We start from the raw sequence: 16,938 nt of genomic DNA on the forward strand, positions 1-16,938 counted from the left end.
ACTACTACTACTACTACTATTACTACTACTATTACTACTACTTTTACTACTACTATTACTACTACTATACTACTACTATTACTACAACTACTATTACCATTAACTACTACTACTACTACAATTACTACCGTTTCCAGTGCATCAACCGTCAAATCGTTCTTCTCTTCTTTGCTTACATTTTTCTTTTCCCTATTGGCTTCCCCATTTTCATTAATAATCATCCAATTATTTGAATAAAAAGCGATTTTTGTTGTCAAACATAAGGTCCGGGAAAAGTAATTGGACTTTTTCAACAGCATCGTTCGATGAAATTTGATCGTAGTACTTTATTAGACGTCTACTATGGCGTTGCGATAGAATAAGGATATATGTGTACGTTCGAGCAACACACGCATAATGTTCAAGTATCGAAGACTAATAAGACGTACAGTAACGAAAAAGCAGATCTATGTATCTTCCTCCCACACGGTTTCGGTCAAAATAGCAATATTATCCAATCCTCTCATCGGTGCGTATTCCAATGTCCACATCAAGTTGGTGAAAACGACTGAAAACCAATAAAAATTAAAGCATCGCTTCTGAAATTTCTACTCCTCTGAACAGATATAATTAGTTCTTATTCATCGTCGAGGAATATATTACACACTAAGAAGTTCACATTCGCTTTAAAATAAAAGAAACTTACGCATTTCACCTTGATGCAAATCCGCTATCAATTCAGGACACGAACTGTTACAAGGATTTATAGGTGTTAAGCGAAGCTGTGTTGCTCCTCGTAACTGTGCAAGGGCGATCAGTCCAGAGTCTAACTCGACCTTCTTGTAACTCGGACTATTGTAATCCGAAGACATGAGGACCCAATTGAAATGTGCTGGCGAGACTGTACTCGAAAGGAAATATGGGCGCTGGTAATATTTTCTTAACACCTTTACCGCATTGATATCGCAGTTCTGCCAATGGACAAACCACTTCGCCACTTCCGGAGAATGGACTCGACGTAAGAACGCTGCTAAATCGGATGATCCGGTTCTCAAATTTGAAGTCAACGCGCAAGGAACTGTCTCCATCAATCGTTCATTCTCCAAGTAGAGCTGCTCAAGGAATAGAACCGTCTTTAGTTCAATCCACTGAATTTATTTAATGCGCTAAATCTACCATCTACCTACATGAGTGATATTGTCAAACCAAAAGTAATCCGTGTTCATAACTGTCCAGGAGTCCATCGCATCTGTGATAATTGCAGGAGCATCACGGCTCAAGTAATTGTCCACGAGATTACGATATCTCACGTCCGACAATCGATCAATAGTTTCCAGTGCTTCGCAGGTCTAAAAATTTCATTACTCGTTCGTTTATCTGTTCTTGATACACATTCTGTGATTGATTACCATCAATACTAAAATTGACTATCTTACCACACAGTCATCCTCCGTGATAGTGTGATCGTTGTAAAAGGGATTGTTGATCATGCAGTTCTCGTAATATAAAGGTTGCCAATTCCAAATTGGCAGAATTTTGATGAGCAACAAACGGCTGATAGCCGTAAAATGGGTTCCAACAAAATCCATTTGTGCCGCTAAACATGCCAAGGTACCAAGAACTATTAGGACAAGCATGCCACGAAACACCAATTGTAACCAAGAACGTCGCATCGCTGCCACCAAGGGTTGACAAATAATATCCATTTCCTCCTCTGTAAAACCAGCTTGCTGACAATATCTAGGCATCATTGAACAAGATTGTCTTATAATATCTATGAGTTTTTCTTATATCGTGTTTAATGTTTATAAATTAACTTGATATACTACAAATTAATCTCTACCATAAATCGATAGTTAACTTAAAAGACTATTAAAAAGCAACACACAAAACATAAGATAGAATACCTTGCTATAATACCAAACTTCTAATAAAATTATGGTAAGGAAACATCGATTAAAGACAGAGCCATTTTTCAGAGTGAACCTGTAAATTATTATAATGATACAGAAAGATATATTAAAGAAAAATAAGCTAAAAACATAAGAAAATAGATAAAGATATCGACAGGTAAATATACAATCAAATTACTTGTAGAAAGAATTTAATTCGTCGTCTATTAGCCGCAGCTTCTCCGAATGCGTCATTTCTTGCTGTTCTTTCGCGTAACTTTTACGCAGTTGTTTTACACACTTGCTGTTCGACATTTTTCTCCCAAAGTATATTCGAAAGTTGTTTCTCTGTGGATTAAATTTCTACGCTCAATTCTGCGAAGCTAAAGAAACAACTATGTATGTACCACAAGTCAGATACAGATTACAGATATTATCGAACGTCAGAAGGGGAAATGAGGAGAATACAGTCCCCCGCCCTTTCTGCTAGTCACGACGCAGACGCAAACGCAACGCGAATTAATTGGGGACTTCGCCACATGAACACCGTGGCGTGCACTGGCGGATGAATGACAGTAAATGATAGTCGACTGTCAACTGCTGCTAACCACTGCCGACTGCGGACGACTGATAGCGACAGTATAACAGACTTGACGGAAAACATGACATGACTGCAAGTTTGAGGTTATTGCCGTGGATCATAACAATTCAATTAAATAAATCGCATGAAACATTACTTATTATGGATAAAAAATGAATTTTAATATATCATATACATATTTTATTTTGAGGGAAGATGGCATAGCATTGCAGAATGATATAGAAGAGAATAAGTGGGGAGTGCTTGCCGCCGAAAAGCGGGGGAACAACGTTGTAGAAGGGGAAGGCTGGAGTGAGAAAAATCTTGATATGGCTTGGCCAGTGACCACACGTACGGCAGTCCGTATATACGCACGCGCACATGCTGCTTTCTGACGTGAACGCTGCACAAATCATACATATATGCACAGACATAGATATATGTACATATATACATATATATTGTATTAATTGTCAGTTTAAGAATTTAAAATGGGTGGGTACATACAATCGTTTCGAAATTTTTTTGACAAAAGGATCACGTTACATGTCTCTAGTGTTGGATATGTATTCAACTAACAACCCATTCAAGCCTTCGAATAGGTTGAACATTTGAATGGCTTGTACGCTCCGTGCCTAGATCTAGACCCTTCAAAAACAGTATTCTTATTCTTTTAGATAGTACTTAACATTTCTGGATAGTTTTTCGTATGTTCAACTTCGTTCCGTCTTGTTCCAAATTTGGCTTGAATTGGTTTACAATCTTGATTCAAACAAGGCAACGACAGGGTGCAAGCCATTCAAGCTAATCGAAGGCTGAATGATCATGTTTGACTTGAATACATCAATACAACCCGTCTCAATCAACGAATCGATTAATATATATTCACTAAGTTAGTTATGTTCACAAAAATGCAGAGAAAGGAAATAAACAAATAATTGTCCATTTTGATGCTTGCTAATTTTAATATCGAAATCGCAATTATACACTGCTTCAACACTGTTCTTATACGAATGTCACAGTGTGCGTGACTTTGACTTTAGAAAAAACAATTAACATTTGCGTCGTATTCATTGTCAGTCTTGAATTTTATTTGTCGTGTCGTCACGGGGCAAATTTTCTGTGTTGTTGATTTGTATAGCTTGTGTAGAATCCGAATAAATTATGTGGTATATATACTATAGCAACTGTATATTCATTGTAGCTGTCGCTTTCGTTGCAAATATCACTCAACATAGCTTGTACCTTGAACTTACCCACACATCTAGTATACATATACTACATAACTTTTAATATACGTATATTCGCACTACAGTTTACATGCAGCCCCAATAATGATGTTATTCTGATCTGAGTAAAAGTCGAGTTAACAAAGTATTGGAGTGTTAAAGTCTATAAACAGCTTATTTTCGTTATTGGAAAAATAAACTAATAAAAATGTATAAAATGAATTTGCTTGGTAAGTTTCACTACTGCATACGATACGAAATATATTATTAAACAAAAATAATATTATTTTATTGCTTCTTTTCACAAGCCAATAAAAATATGTCTGCAATGCTGCACACTGTTACTCGAAATATTGCTTCTCTATCAATGCTATCGGAAACACAACAAATGCTGCATAAAACATGCAAGTATTTATCTCATGGTATATTCTATTTGCAATATACTTTTTACAAATAAATTTATCGGATTACACCTGTTATAATATGATGATGTGCTCGATAATTAGTCAGCCTAATCAATTTCATTACAGGGATTTTGTGGAAGGGGAGTTGAAACCGATAGCGGCAGAAATCGACAAAAAGCATATTTTTCCAAAAGAACAGATTAAGAAAATGGGAGAATTGGGTTTAATGAGTATAGCAATCCCTGAAAGTTTAGGTGGAACTGGTTTAGATTATTTGTCTTATGCCATTGCATTGGAGGAAATATCTAGAGGATGTGCCAGTACAGGTGTTATAATGAGCGTTCATAATTCTCTTTATTTAGGGCCAATAGAGAAGTTTGGCAATAAAAATCTGAAAGACAAATATATTACGCCATTTGTGACTGCTTCGCAACTTGGATGTTTTGCTCTTAGCGAACCTGGTAATGGTAGCGATGCAAGTGCTGCTTCCACCACTGCCAAGTTGGATGATAATAGCTATACAATAAATGGCACAAAATCATGGATAACAAACGGTTATGAATCAGATGCAATTGTTTTATTTGCTTCAATTGATAAACAAAAAAAGAACAAAGGAATAAGCGCTTTTGTAGTTGATAAGTCTTCAGGTGGTCTTTCTCTTGGCAAAAAAGAAGACAAGCTTGGGATTCGAGGCAGCAGTACTTGTTCATTAATATTTGAAGATTGCAAAGTACCAGCTGAAAATTTGTTAGGGGAAGCAGGAATGGGTTTTAAAATTGCAATGATGACATTGGGTATGAAATAAATACGCATCTACACAACTGAATACAACATTCGGAAACGTAACAACTATATTGCTTTTAGATGCTGGTAGAATAGGCATCGCTGCTCAAGCTTTAGGCATAGCTCAAGCATCTCTTGACTGTGCTGTCGAATACGCAGCAAAACGTCAAGCGTTTGGTAAATCTATAATTAAGCTACAAGCGATTCAACAAAAAATCGCTGATATGGCACTAAAACTAGAAAGTTCAAGATTATTAACGTGGCGCGCAGCTGTACTCAAGGACAATGGTATGCCGTATACGAAGGTATGTATACGGTAAACACCTTAATTTTGTACAAATGAATTTAATTTTTAATAATGACTTTTCTTGGCAGGAAGCTGCTATGGCAAAGTTATCGGCATCCGAGACATCTACCTTCTGCAGTCATCAGTGTATACAAATATTAGGAGGTATGGGATACGTAACCGATATGTCGGCCGAACGTCACTATAGAGACGCACGTATCACCGAGATTTATGAAGGTACATCGGAAATACAAAGACTTGTTATAGCCGGAAACATTATCAAAGAATACAATCTTAATTGAGACTTTCGAATATAAGGCCGTCTGTCCATAGTGCACGCGTCATAGACGCGCAAGCAATAAAATATCGCTTGCTGCACACTTTGGTGCTGCAGCTAATGTAAATTAATAGATACCCGTCCACGAAGGGTCGTCGTCACGCCTTCTCCGCGACTTGCATTCGTCATGACATTGTCTATCACACCCCAATCAGCAAGAAACTATTGCAGCTATTTTTGCGATATCACAAGCTTTAAATGGTGTTCGTCTTCACACCAGTTAAAATATGAAATCAAAAATATATATTAACATCTAAAAAATTGAAGTGATGTCAGTATTTTTATTTTTTGTATTGGTATTTGTAGAAAAATATGAGTATTGATCAACTTTTGTTGGCGACATTTGTTTGCCAAATCATCGGAAATATGTGAGCATCGTTTCAAAGCTTTAATCTGGTCGCAGTCGCATTAAATTGACCAAAGAACGCTTTTAGTACTACAAGTACCTATTTTTTAAAATTCGCATATCTTTAAAAGTGACTAATAGTTGCACTCAAAAATTTTGTATTACTCTTCATAATTGTCTAAACTTTTATATGAAACAAGTTCCATGTCGATTATTTCTGAACATCTTTTTGTTATAAATATTGTGGCACATGTACATGTTTTATAATTAACATTTTTGTAAATACAAGGACGTAACCAGAACTTTCTTCTGCTTCTTATGCGTCGAATATAATTATAGAGAATCATCGCGTTCTTCTCGTTAGTCGGCATTCTTGTAACTGACGCGAAAATTGCTTCGTGGACTGAAACAAAGGCGTACGCATCTATAAAACGACGCTCCACAGACTGACAGCCTAACAGTTTAATATTTTTTTCTCTTATGTTTTTATCTAAACTTTGTATGTACGAGCAAAATATTTTTATACATTTCTATTTTTATGAAAAAGAAGTCAATAAATTTTCTATATATGATGACTCTTGCGCACTTTTCTTAATTTCTCTTCCTACTTTCTATATCACGATTTAGTGATACATAATATTGTACGCACGTAGATGTACAACTATATCAAAGATCGTAATTGTACATACATACATACATACGTGTATACATTAATAATCCACCCCCCTCCCGCCCCTCCCGTGACGCAAAAATTTCTACCTACAACAGGGATTTCCGTTTATCGTAAAGAGGAAGCTGTATTAACTGTTTTATCCTAATTTATGAAATTCTTTCTATATCTCGTACAGGTGGTACGACATGTTCGCAACAAAATTATTTATCGGGATTATCCTCACTTCCACATTCTCCGTTAACGTATCCAAATATCGATGAGATCGTGTGATAAACTTAAATACTAAAAGATAACTAAACAATATGAATGCTGATACTCCATCCATTGAAAGTTTTAGAAATCAAATCAATTGATAATCATTTCGCTTAAATTCCATTTCTAACGCTGTCTTAAACACTACACTACTCTATATTATATTGTATTATATTATATTAACTATATAGATCCCAGTATAACAGGTAACAGTGTACATACAATTTGTGCAAGCGACGATTACGGTTCGTTCCCAACTAAGTACATTTTGAACGAGTTATTTCTCTGTTTTTGTATGAGGAAACATGTCGAATATTGACACCGTTGGGTGAAATTTGTTGTACAGAGATCTATTGGAATGCAAAGAAATGTGTAACAACTCAATTTGAATTTCATTATATGCCTTTTTCTTTATGTACAATAACGTACCTTTCGACGTTCAGCAGTTGCTATAGAGAAATATTTCCAACTCTTTTCTGTTCTTTTCTACGTACATACGTATATTATTTTCTATAATTTGTTATGCTCACATCTTCCACCGATGTGAGTAACTGACGTGAATGTTACATGAATGTTAAAATTACAGATTACTTTAATGCTCTTCAGTTTGGTCCTAATTCGGCTGCACATTTTTTCTTCAATTTTCAAATCAATAATACAAAACGCAAAGAGGAGCGTAATCGCTATAACCTACTGACCACTTGTAATTTTATCTAATCTGACGGCAACATTGAACATTAATAAATCGCCATAATATTATCTTTAGCTTGCAGAACTGCTAAAATACCTTTCTTTAATTTTTCTGTTTATTGTACACTGTATAAGGCTGAAAGAATTTTAGATTATGTCGCGAAAAATTCATTAGAGGCGCAGAAATTACGTAAAATGTGACAATAATCGTGTTTTGTTTGAATCTTAATACCATAGGTCTAGGACATAAACCATGAACTGTTTGCTATGAAACTATGAACGAACTTGTAACTCTTGTGTCAAGTACTTCATTTTTTTTTCTTCTTTTGTGTCTGTAGCCAGCAGCAATTTCAATTGCTTGTCTATTCGTTTTAGTATCGAACCACTATAGTGTTAGATAGTTAATATTTTCTTTCTCCCACCTATATTGTTTTTTTTTATCGAATAATAATCTTTCTTTTTTTTCGAATATTTTACACATCGTATAGATCGAACCAATTTATATCGGTTCTCTTCCTTATTATTGGCTATATTATAATTCTTGACTGTAGGTACATTCATCTAAAACGCTTGAAAATGTAAATAAATTAAACTCATAGTTAGATTTAATAGACACTGAATCTAGACACGTAAATTCTGGAAATTGTCCCGATCTTGCAGGATCGTCTTCGACAAAACGTATATGAATGTATTTTCATAAGTAGCCGCAAGTATACGAGAAATATAAGGAAATTGATTTAGTTATTCATAATAGAAGCTACCGAAGCTTCAATCGTCAGCTCGCATACCCCTTACTTCTCCTAGATGTCTTTGCTGAAAGAAGGAAAAAACAACATTTTATACACACCTTCAATTTGACACTAATTACGAATAATATGTGTTGAAACTAAAATGTGTTATAATTAAAATTCAAATAGTTATTGCTTACCCTATCTAATTCTTCTTTTGTACTCTCCTCGATTGCTCTAATATCTTCCATAGTTAGACCATACCAACGATCTATCCAACAAAACACTTGCCTATGGAAATTAGTAAAGAGACGTCTTTCAGCTTTCTGAATGAAGCCCTCAACACGATTTTGGAAACCGAACCATTTAAATTCACAAGTGACTAGCTTGTAGCACGTCATCACAGGTTTAATGTTATTTTTCCAATCTTTGCCAACAAGAGGACCCCGACCCGTTTTCACAGACTTGAATTTGGTTGGATCTTCATCCTCTTTGTAATCAGCGTTTGCAATAGGATCATTAGCAATATCTATATGCACCACCTCTCTCATTTTTAGTTTATCAGGAGGTAACTCGTGTACCTATTGCATACAAATTCAAAATATAATGAAAAAGATGTAATGACTAACTTTTTTTCTTTTTCTTTTAAATTTGTTTTATACGTACATTATGTTGATGCCCATCGTCATCAATGTGAAACGATTCGATCATAATTACAAAACTATCCTTCATATAACCAGGATTCTGCAATGAAAATAGCATATGTGTGTATATGTTATGAGAACAAGCTACGAACAGTCGTAAAGGTTGTTTCGTTAGTAATTCTATAGACAACATTGTAATCATTAAATAATACTTACAGTTATGACAGTTTTGCAATAGGGATAAGCATTCCATGCTTCCTCATGAATTTCCAATGAATTCTTTGGCAGCATAATACGGATAAAAGCAGGCACTTTACTAGCTAAATGATAAATCTTGTACGTATATTGACCTGAAGAATATTTTCCGCCGAGCAAAGGATAATTTGTGAATGGCTCATTTTTTAGCACTTCTATACCCTCTCCACCTCCTGTATTATTTTTGCTTGCCTCTGCCACAGAATATAGCTGGGCCACTTGATACTGTCAACAACAAAATTTCAGATATTATTGAAATAAAGTAACATTAGAATGTAACAGCAAAATATAAATTGTTGCGACATTCAGAATAAAATAACTAGTATGTATGAAATTGACAACAAGCGGATCACAAACAAACATCCTTATTACATCGTAATAAGCACGATCAAATGATAGTTTATCCAATGAGATGGACTGAAATTTGCAAGATGCGATATTCAAGATAATCACATGTGTTCAAATAGATGTTAATTAAATGAGTTGCAAATCTTTCAAATTACACAATAGCAATATGATAGCTAATTTATGGTTATTTTTCTATGTGTACTACTGCAACTCATTCCAAAGTGGGTCATTAAAATAAGACCTTGCTTTTCAACAAATACATACCTCTTCCACTGTAAGAGGCAAAGTGACACGGCTGTAACAGAGAAATGAATAAACTGAATTTATGTTTTTGAGATATTAATAAGTGGAAAATGCGCATAAATTTATCTCAGAAATAGCTTCGATCGTATTGAAGTACAAAATTAAATATTACAAATCGAATGTCGATATGCGAATGTCAGATGTAACGTGAATCGAACGAACATTTCTAAAAAAAATAATTGATCAGTAAAACCGACAAACAGTCCGTAATGAAATAGAAGGTTTCGTTTGTACGAATTGCAAGGGATGAAGGTAGATATATCCCTCTTCACCCCTCCAATCCGACCCACCGTTAAAGATTAGTAACCATATCCCGAGAATTGGTTTTAAACGTTCGACCAGTCGCGTTTCTAACAAGCTAACAATAATAAAATTCGAAATAACTTACAACTCTTTGATTAGCATCTTAACGAGCAGAGCACATGGGCTGCAGTAATTTTAGTCCGACCACACAGCACCACCCTTGCTTTAACAAATTCACTCGTGTTATCTCTGAAACTCTGAACCCGCAGTCATACGCATACAACGGCGCCTTCACGACTTCTCAACCGACTGACACACACTCGAAGACTCGAACCACTTGGTCGACTCTACACTGCCACGGCCACAGAGCACCACCTATACTTGCACACACGTGTCCATCGAATTTCCCCTACTCTCCTCTCGCTCACGGACACTTTACAAATGACGTCATGCTTACATATTATATTCTAGTTCGCATGCGTCTGAATCATCTATCAACTTCAGATTCGTTTCACTATTTTCAGAATTTCAAATACGTATCATTTTTTAGACGTACATCAAACTTCGAAAAAATATTATGACTTATTTTATTGTTTGTATAAAGTCGGCAAAACAGTTGTACGCGTATGATTTTCGTTACTCTCCTTATTTGAAAAGTCTAATTCGTACTATGTACATATGCATACATGGATATTGTACATAGCCAGTGGTCAAAATACATTGTACAGTAATGAAACCTATTCTTACACACTTTTCTTACTCCTTAAGCTAGTGTGCATATCCCCACCATTTTACTGCACTTCCAATCCACAATGGATCCTGTTTCAGCAGTGACTCGTCAGTCAATCAAAGCAGAGAAAATTTCTATACCGAGCCTCGCTAACAGATCAAACTGCGGCTTGGCGGTATGCAGAACTAGGTCCCATTAGTGTACATACTTATCCATACCGATAATTGAGGATCATTAGCGATAAAAGCTCTCTCTCTCTCTCTCTCTCTCTCACTATATTTGTTTCACTTTTGACAATTTCATAATTCTTCACATTTTAATATCTATTCAGTGTACGTCTGATAATTGTTATACGTTACGTTTTCTATTTAATAGTAGACAAATGTAAAATATCACGCTCCGTCGGATCAGAAGGATTCTTGAAATGAGAAAAATAATGAAAATAGCGTAGGATAGTTGCTTGTTTTCCTATTCGCAAGTTATAAAACGCAAAGCTTTGAAAATGACCCCAGCTAGCGAAGAAGTGTAGCCAATTTTACGTCACTTTATAATTTTATACACTAAATCTAGTAGTACAGACGAGAGATGGAGAATTAAATTCCTTGCAGTTCCAAGTAATGCTAAACGGAAGTTTCAAAAACGATTTCTGTATCATATAGTCAATCAGTTATTGGTTTCTTCGTACATTAAGTTTGAGCATAGCTGATTTCTTGCCTCCAAGAATTGATAAAATAAAATCTTATCATACAGACAGTTAATTTTATCTAACATTAACTATTTGAGATTTACTATCTCAGTGACGTCCACAGGAGACAACCAGATCCGCCAACGACCATAGAATGTTCTAATTGAGGTAGTGGCACAACGCGAAACCTGTTAGTCAAATTACCAACTGTTGATTTTGATTAACAATTTGAATGTTTTGACACTACTCCAATTGGCGCTGTATTGTAAAGAAACTTTGCTTTTTCTCCATAAGAGACGCCACAATCGCTCACATATACGAACGTACGTACGTATGCCCAAACAGTTAAAACATTACAAATTAGGCAACCAAAAAAGTAAATCAAGGCTACAAAACTATCCAGTTTTAAGCATTCTTAGTAAGGAAATCTACTAAATTCTAGTAATTATCGATTTCTAGCAATATGTATCGGTATTTCAGATTATATGAAACGAAATGCCATAAATGTTGAATATTAAATATGATACAGAAATAATATTATATAGAGCTCTTGAGCACAAGGTCTATTCATGAAAATATAATACATTGAATAATTATTCTTATATGTATGCAGAATAGAAAATTTTCAGAAAAAAATGGGAATATTGTCGACATATATATAACAATAATATAGCTGCTGTAATATCGTTAGTTATTTATTTCTCAGATTTATCAATTAACCAACTTCAATCGTTTTGTCCGATGTAGTTTTCCAATTGTTAATTGTTCAACGTAGAGTGTGCAACGAATTCACCGATTTTAGAGACCCTCTGTCTCTAACCGATTTTTGTGACTATAGCCTATACTATAGACTCTATAGTCTGTGTCTATACCACTCTACAAAGGAACGCTGCTGCAGGACTGCGTCTGCGCGCAATTTCAAATCGTGAAGATGCGGACTGAAGGATTGTATAAAGATTTTTACTCGAAATCGAAAAATTTCAAAGTTGTATTTCAATTATATTAAAAAGAAATGTTCACGTAGCCAAAATGTTTGGATATTTTCGATAATGCAGGAATATAGAATCGAAATTTATTTCTGATGTTGCACTTTTACTCAACGTAAAACAGGAACAACTGTTTTATTAAAGAATCGATCTATGAGGAGACGATCGAGCGTACAATCGAACACTTGATGTTGATTGTATATCAACTGTGTCAATACTGATGTTGACACGTTCATACGAACGAACCAGAGATACACACAAGTAATAAAACCGTATAAAAATAAAATGTAAATGTAAATCGTTCGAGAATAGTAGCTAATCTAGCAACAGTGTATGGAATGTATGACATATGATATACAAATAGTGGTCACATGTGCACGATTGTTGATATATCTGTCGATTTGGAAGGCATCATAATTTCTATATTATTTTTCGCTATACCACGTAGTCGCTACACGTAGAAGTTACATGCACCGGACTCCTTTCCGAGTCCGCTTTGCAGCGGATGTGATCTAAATCGCACAAGGTAGAATTTCGCAATCGCAAATCGCTGATCTTTCTGTATTCGATACAACCTTTACAATTTTCTTCTAATCCAAGCAGAAACTCTCATACGTTAGAAATGTGGTGAGTCAGAAGATCATTTAAGAAATTGCATTTCAATGACTAAAGACGATAGAGAGCGTTCATGTGTTAATCAACGAAATAATAAATCGGTCGTTGATATTTCCGATTCTAAGAGAAACTTGGAAATAAGGAACGAAGAGCGAGGAGGAAGGAGGAAGGAGCAAGGGGCAAGGAACGGGGAGCAAATAGTAAAAAAATAATTTGTCCGAATAAAAAAAAATGTTAGAGAGCAAATATTAAAAAAGTGGCAAACGTAATTAACATAATCACTATGATCGAGAGTGGTATGTAATGAACCGATCAGACCGGTTTACTCGACAGTTCAGTTTTTTTCGTAAGCCATTAATGAATCAATCATGTTCTACTTGAAATCGCAGCCGCTGAACAAACGAGGGAACCAGTATATTCGAATGTATTAGTATTGCATGTACAATATACCATACAATATTAAAAGGCAAGTATTTGATTCGTACGAATGCCGCAAGAATCACATATGAGGATATTTCAATATTCTGTTCTTTCGAGCCATAATAATAATCGCCTATACCATTTGCATGCATATTGCGATCAAAACATCTTGTCCCGTGAAAGATGAAAGAATGACAAGTATTTAAAGCATACGATAAGGTTATTTAAACTGCAAAGTCTGCATTGCAGGCGATGTTGCGCATTCGAGTACAAATCAAAAACACATACCTTAAATCGCCTACCTCTCGACTCTCACGGATTTCGTTGTCTTTACGAAATATTAATCGTGTATTTCAGACACGAGTAATGTGACATTATGCAATCGTTCAAAAAGATTTCGCAAACTACGAAAGCAACAATGAGTTGATCGCAGCGTTTCTCTGTTTAAGTGTACAATGTACAATGTATGGCACTGAGAGAGTAGGAGAATCGACTTTGCCATTGCAATAACAAGTAGCATTCAAAGTTATATATCCTTCGTCAATGACGAGTGAGTATTGCATGTCTCAATGAATAGTACAAGCTTAGATGTGTTCTAAATGATGGGTCTTTTACCGTTAATGCTTACATGTTGATCGTAATGATCGCAATATTGAGAATAATGAGTGAAAGGAAAAAGTTGACAAGTTTCGATTGAAGTTAACAGACAGATATGCGATTAGCAAGGAGCATCGAGCAGCGAGAGCGATTATTCCTTATCCATATAGTTCGAATATACAAATGTTGTTTGTCAACTTATCGTTAAAACTAAGGAACACGTTTGTACCAGACCATCATAGAATACAGATCGACAAACGAGTAGGAGTAAGCGTCAACGCGACGCGCAACCGTCTGGTATTGAGTACACCGAGGAAACAGGGGTTCATGTAACCACTGACCATCACTTACATTTGCTTTTGCCGTCGAGTAACTTTTTCCAAAGATCAAACTGTTCGCTATATTTGACCATATGTATACTGATTCCTCGTTGAACGTTGCACGCACTGTACGATATCTTTTTGTTTAAGAATTCGTTGGCATGCGTCCTTTTAATTCCAAGCTTGTCCGCGACAATTCCAGTCACGAATACGTCTTCGAGTTTCAGATACGTTTGATTCAACGCGGCTTCGTACAACTTACGCACTATATCGGTTGACAACAAATAAGCCGGCCCAGTAGTAAAATCTGGGAAAACGGCATTCTTGAATTGCGTTCTAGATACATGATACTTGCTTTTCTTACTCCTGATTGGTTTCCACTTTTTCGCCAATCTACCAAATATCACGCTTCTATCTTTCGCATGTTTCATAGCGAACGACTGTAGACGCGGTACATTGATGAACATATCGTCGTCGGTCTTTAGTAGAAATTTAACCTTGGAACAATAGCTATCTACCCATTCTAGGGTAGAAATTGTTTTAAGGGTTAAATTGGAATAAGAATCTAAAAACTTTCCACGTATCACGTCGTTGTAAGTTTTCTGTTCCTTTTTTAAAATTGCTTCCATTTTGGAGTCTAGCGTTGCACCCAACATGAACAAAACGCTAATGTCACTTCTCTGACCAAAATGACCCCATGTTTGTCGTATGGCTGTTCGTGCCTCTAGATGGGGTGGTGCAGACATTATTATTATTACCAAGTCCATTTCCTTGCCAAAATTTGGACATCTCTCCGGTATAGGTACAGTATGGCCAGCTTCGTAAATGGCTCTTGCCAAATACTCGTTGCGTAAAGCAGATGGTTCTTTGGTTTCGTTGGAAACGCTCGCCGATGATTGAATCAAAGACGTCGACGACGTAGACGAAGTTGTAGCCACGGAGCTTGATAGATTGGCAACTGCCTGTAGATTGGCAATTGCCTGTAGATTGAAAGGAGCAATAACGTACTGTTCGGAGGACGTATTTCTCGAGATTACGGCGACATGCTGCTCGGGACTCGAGTTGACATGTTGCTTGAATGCCTCTTGATATGGAGCAACACGACCTATACGGAAACAAAGTAGCTCGTTTACTCGAAAAATAGAAGTTCAATGTAACAACGATTCTAATACTTACTGGTATTTCGAGGTACAGCGTATTGTGGCACGTCGTAGTAAGTGGTGCGATAATATGCGTAAAAGGTTAAGCCGATTAGACCAAGAATAAGCGTTTGCAGAGGACGACTGCGAAGATGCAGTAACTGATGCATGATGACAGTTTCGCAGCAGCACGTCTGCCCCTTGCTTTAGGTTTGTCGTGCGATCAATTTTTTATGTTTCACATCGTTGCGGGTCGATTACGGATCCACGATCGAACGGTCCGTCCGGTGCCAGCACCTTTTCGGAAATGTCACCGTAACGTCCAAAATGTTTTGCAATAACACCGACAAACAGGTTACTTCCATGCTGCTTTGCCGAACGCAATAATACTTTCCGTATTAGATATCCGAGATCGCTGTCGCGCTGCTTTGACATTCAACATGATTCGAACAGATGACTGTGTATCGCGAAGAGATTAGCGACGATTGATTTCCTTCCGTGTTCTCACTGCAGCCCGATCCCTTGCAAACTTTCACGCGCCGACATTCCAATTCTACCAGCGTCCGTTTTCGCTTCCCTCGAACTCGCAACCGCAACCATGAACGCGTACTCCAACTCCAACCTACATATCTATGTATCCTATGTATCTGTGTAGACGTATCTACGCACTCGGGACAAGGTAAACTCTCATTCGGCGTGTCCTATGGTGAATGCGTAAATACGAAACTGTCAAAAATGCGTAGATTTGTAAACACGGTAACGTATGGACACGTGAATGCGTGAATACGAGGAAGCATGAATACGTGAACGCGAGAATTCGTGAATGCGTAAACGCCTTAACAAATCAATTCGCTACCACGACCATTGCCTCTTACCAACTACTTTTTTATTGCTACGAATATCGATAAATCCTGTACCGATGCATTATGTATTATATCTCGATGGTCATAAATCTCTATCGATTTCGATGAAGCATCGGTGACATTCGGTGGTCTCGTCTCGTGTCGTTTCTCGATCACATAGATTCGTTCTAGCCAAGTTTTCTGTTCAGCCGTATGTGATCGACTGTAACCGGTACCGTGTGATCGTTAAGATGTTGCTTCGTAGTAGTCCGAACATTTCCAGATGTCGCTGACTTTCACTTATTACAGAGTTACGAATTGCAATACGTAATAATAAACTATAGTACTAACTGGTAATATATAATAACAAAGAAGAAATTTCCTCTTTGATAATAATATATTAGTGTACTAACAATAATAATAATATTTAATTTAATGTATCACAGTTAGAGAGAATTGGTTGTCGAGAGTTGTTCAAGACAGATTTCCACGTCTCCATTACGCATGTCCTCGGAAGTAGATGCACGTCCAGAAGTAACTGAACATAGTCTCAGAACTCTGTATATTAAATGCGCTTGCGTAAACTAGTTTAGACGATATTTAAATTGTCGACCGTAGGTCCGAGTAATTTT

The 16,938-nt window shown here is 36.4% G+C and overlaps 4 protein-coding genes across 8 annotated transcripts; 1 reads left to right on the forward strand and 3 right to left on the reverse strand.

The window, feature by feature from the left end:
• Window positions 1-301: 301 nt before the first annotated feature.
• On the reverse strand, window positions 302-2,380 carry LOC117229467 (uncharacterized). 2 transcript variants are annotated; one of them, XM_033485955.2, is made up of 6 exons: window positions 2,071-2,376; window positions 1,887-1,965; window positions 1,416-1,719; window positions 1,167-1,328; window positions 686-1,091; window positions 302-547 (listed from the first exon to the last, which is right to left on the reverse strand). In XM_033485955.2, exons 3-6 carry the CDS (start codon window positions 1,683-1,685, stop codon window positions 447-449), a joined length of 939 nt encoding a protein of 312 aa, XP_033341846.1. In that variant the 5' UTR covers window positions 1,686-1,719; window positions 1,887-1,965; window positions 2,071-2,376; the 3' UTR covers window positions 302-446. The 2 variants fall into 2 exon arrangements, with proteins under 2 accessions (XP_033341846.1, XP_033341845.1); XM_033485954.2 differs by lacking the exon at window positions 1,887-1,965 and having other exon boundaries at window positions 2,071-2,380.
• An 87-nt stretch (window positions 2,381-2,467) lies between these two features.
• Window positions 2,468-6,411, forward strand: Arc42 (Activator-recruited cofactor subunit 42). Of its 4 annotated transcripts, none has more exons than XM_076520143.1 (6): window positions 2,468-2,555; window positions 2,668-3,910; window positions 3,989-4,088; window positions 4,211-4,878; window positions 4,949-5,172; window positions 5,243-6,411. In XM_076520143.1, the coding sequence occupies exons 2-6, from the start codon at window positions 3,889-3,891 to the stop codon at window positions 5,453-5,455; spliced, it is 1,227 nt and encodes a 408-aa protein (XP_076376258.1). In that variant the 5' UTR covers window positions 2,468-2,555; window positions 2,668-3,888; the 3' UTR covers window positions 5,456-6,411. The 4 variants fall into 4 exon arrangements, with proteins under 4 accessions (XP_076376258.1, XP_076376261.1, XP_076376259.1 ...); XM_076520144.1 differs by having other exon boundaries at window positions 2,485-2,946; window positions 3,767-3,910; XM_076520145.1 differs by having other exon boundaries at window positions 2,485-2,802; window positions 3,767-3,910.
• A 225-nt stretch (window positions 6,412-6,636) lies between these two features.
• vib (phosphatidylinositol transfer protein vib) lies at window positions 6,637-10,343 on the reverse strand. Its single transcript, XM_033485957.2, has 6 exons — window positions 10,118-10,343; window positions 9,691-9,721; window positions 9,040-9,303; window positions 8,846-8,923; window positions 8,380-8,760; window positions 6,637-8,264 (listed from the first exon to the last, which is right to left on the reverse strand). The coding sequence occupies exons 1-6, from the start codon at window positions 10,132-10,134 to the stop codon at window positions 8,220-8,222; spliced, it is 816 nt and encodes a 271-aa protein (XP_033341848.1). The 5' UTR covers window positions 10,135-10,343; the 3' UTR covers window positions 6,637-8,219.
• Window positions 10,344-12,057: 1,714 nt separating this feature from the next.
• On the reverse strand, window positions 12,058-16,507 carry LOC117229438 (beta-1,3-galactosyltransferase 5). The gene is made up of 2 exons (XM_033485885.2): window positions 15,502-16,507; window positions 12,058-15,430 (listed from the first exon to the last, which is right to left on the reverse strand). The coding sequence occupies exons 1-2, from the start codon at window positions 15,632-15,634 to the stop codon at window positions 14,349-14,351; spliced, it is 1,215 nt and encodes a 404-aa protein (XP_033341776.1). The 5' UTR covers window positions 15,635-16,507; the 3' UTR covers window positions 12,058-14,348.
• Between the last annotated feature and the right edge of the window lie 431 nt (window positions 16,508-16,938).

This window comes from Megalopta genalis, chromosome 3 (assembly GCF_051020955.1).
Source record: "Megalopta genalis isolate 19385.01 chromosome 3, iyMegGena1_principal, whole genome shotgun sequence".
NCBI lineage: Eukaryota > Metazoa > Arthropoda > Insecta > Hymenoptera > Halictidae > Megalopta > Megalopta genalis.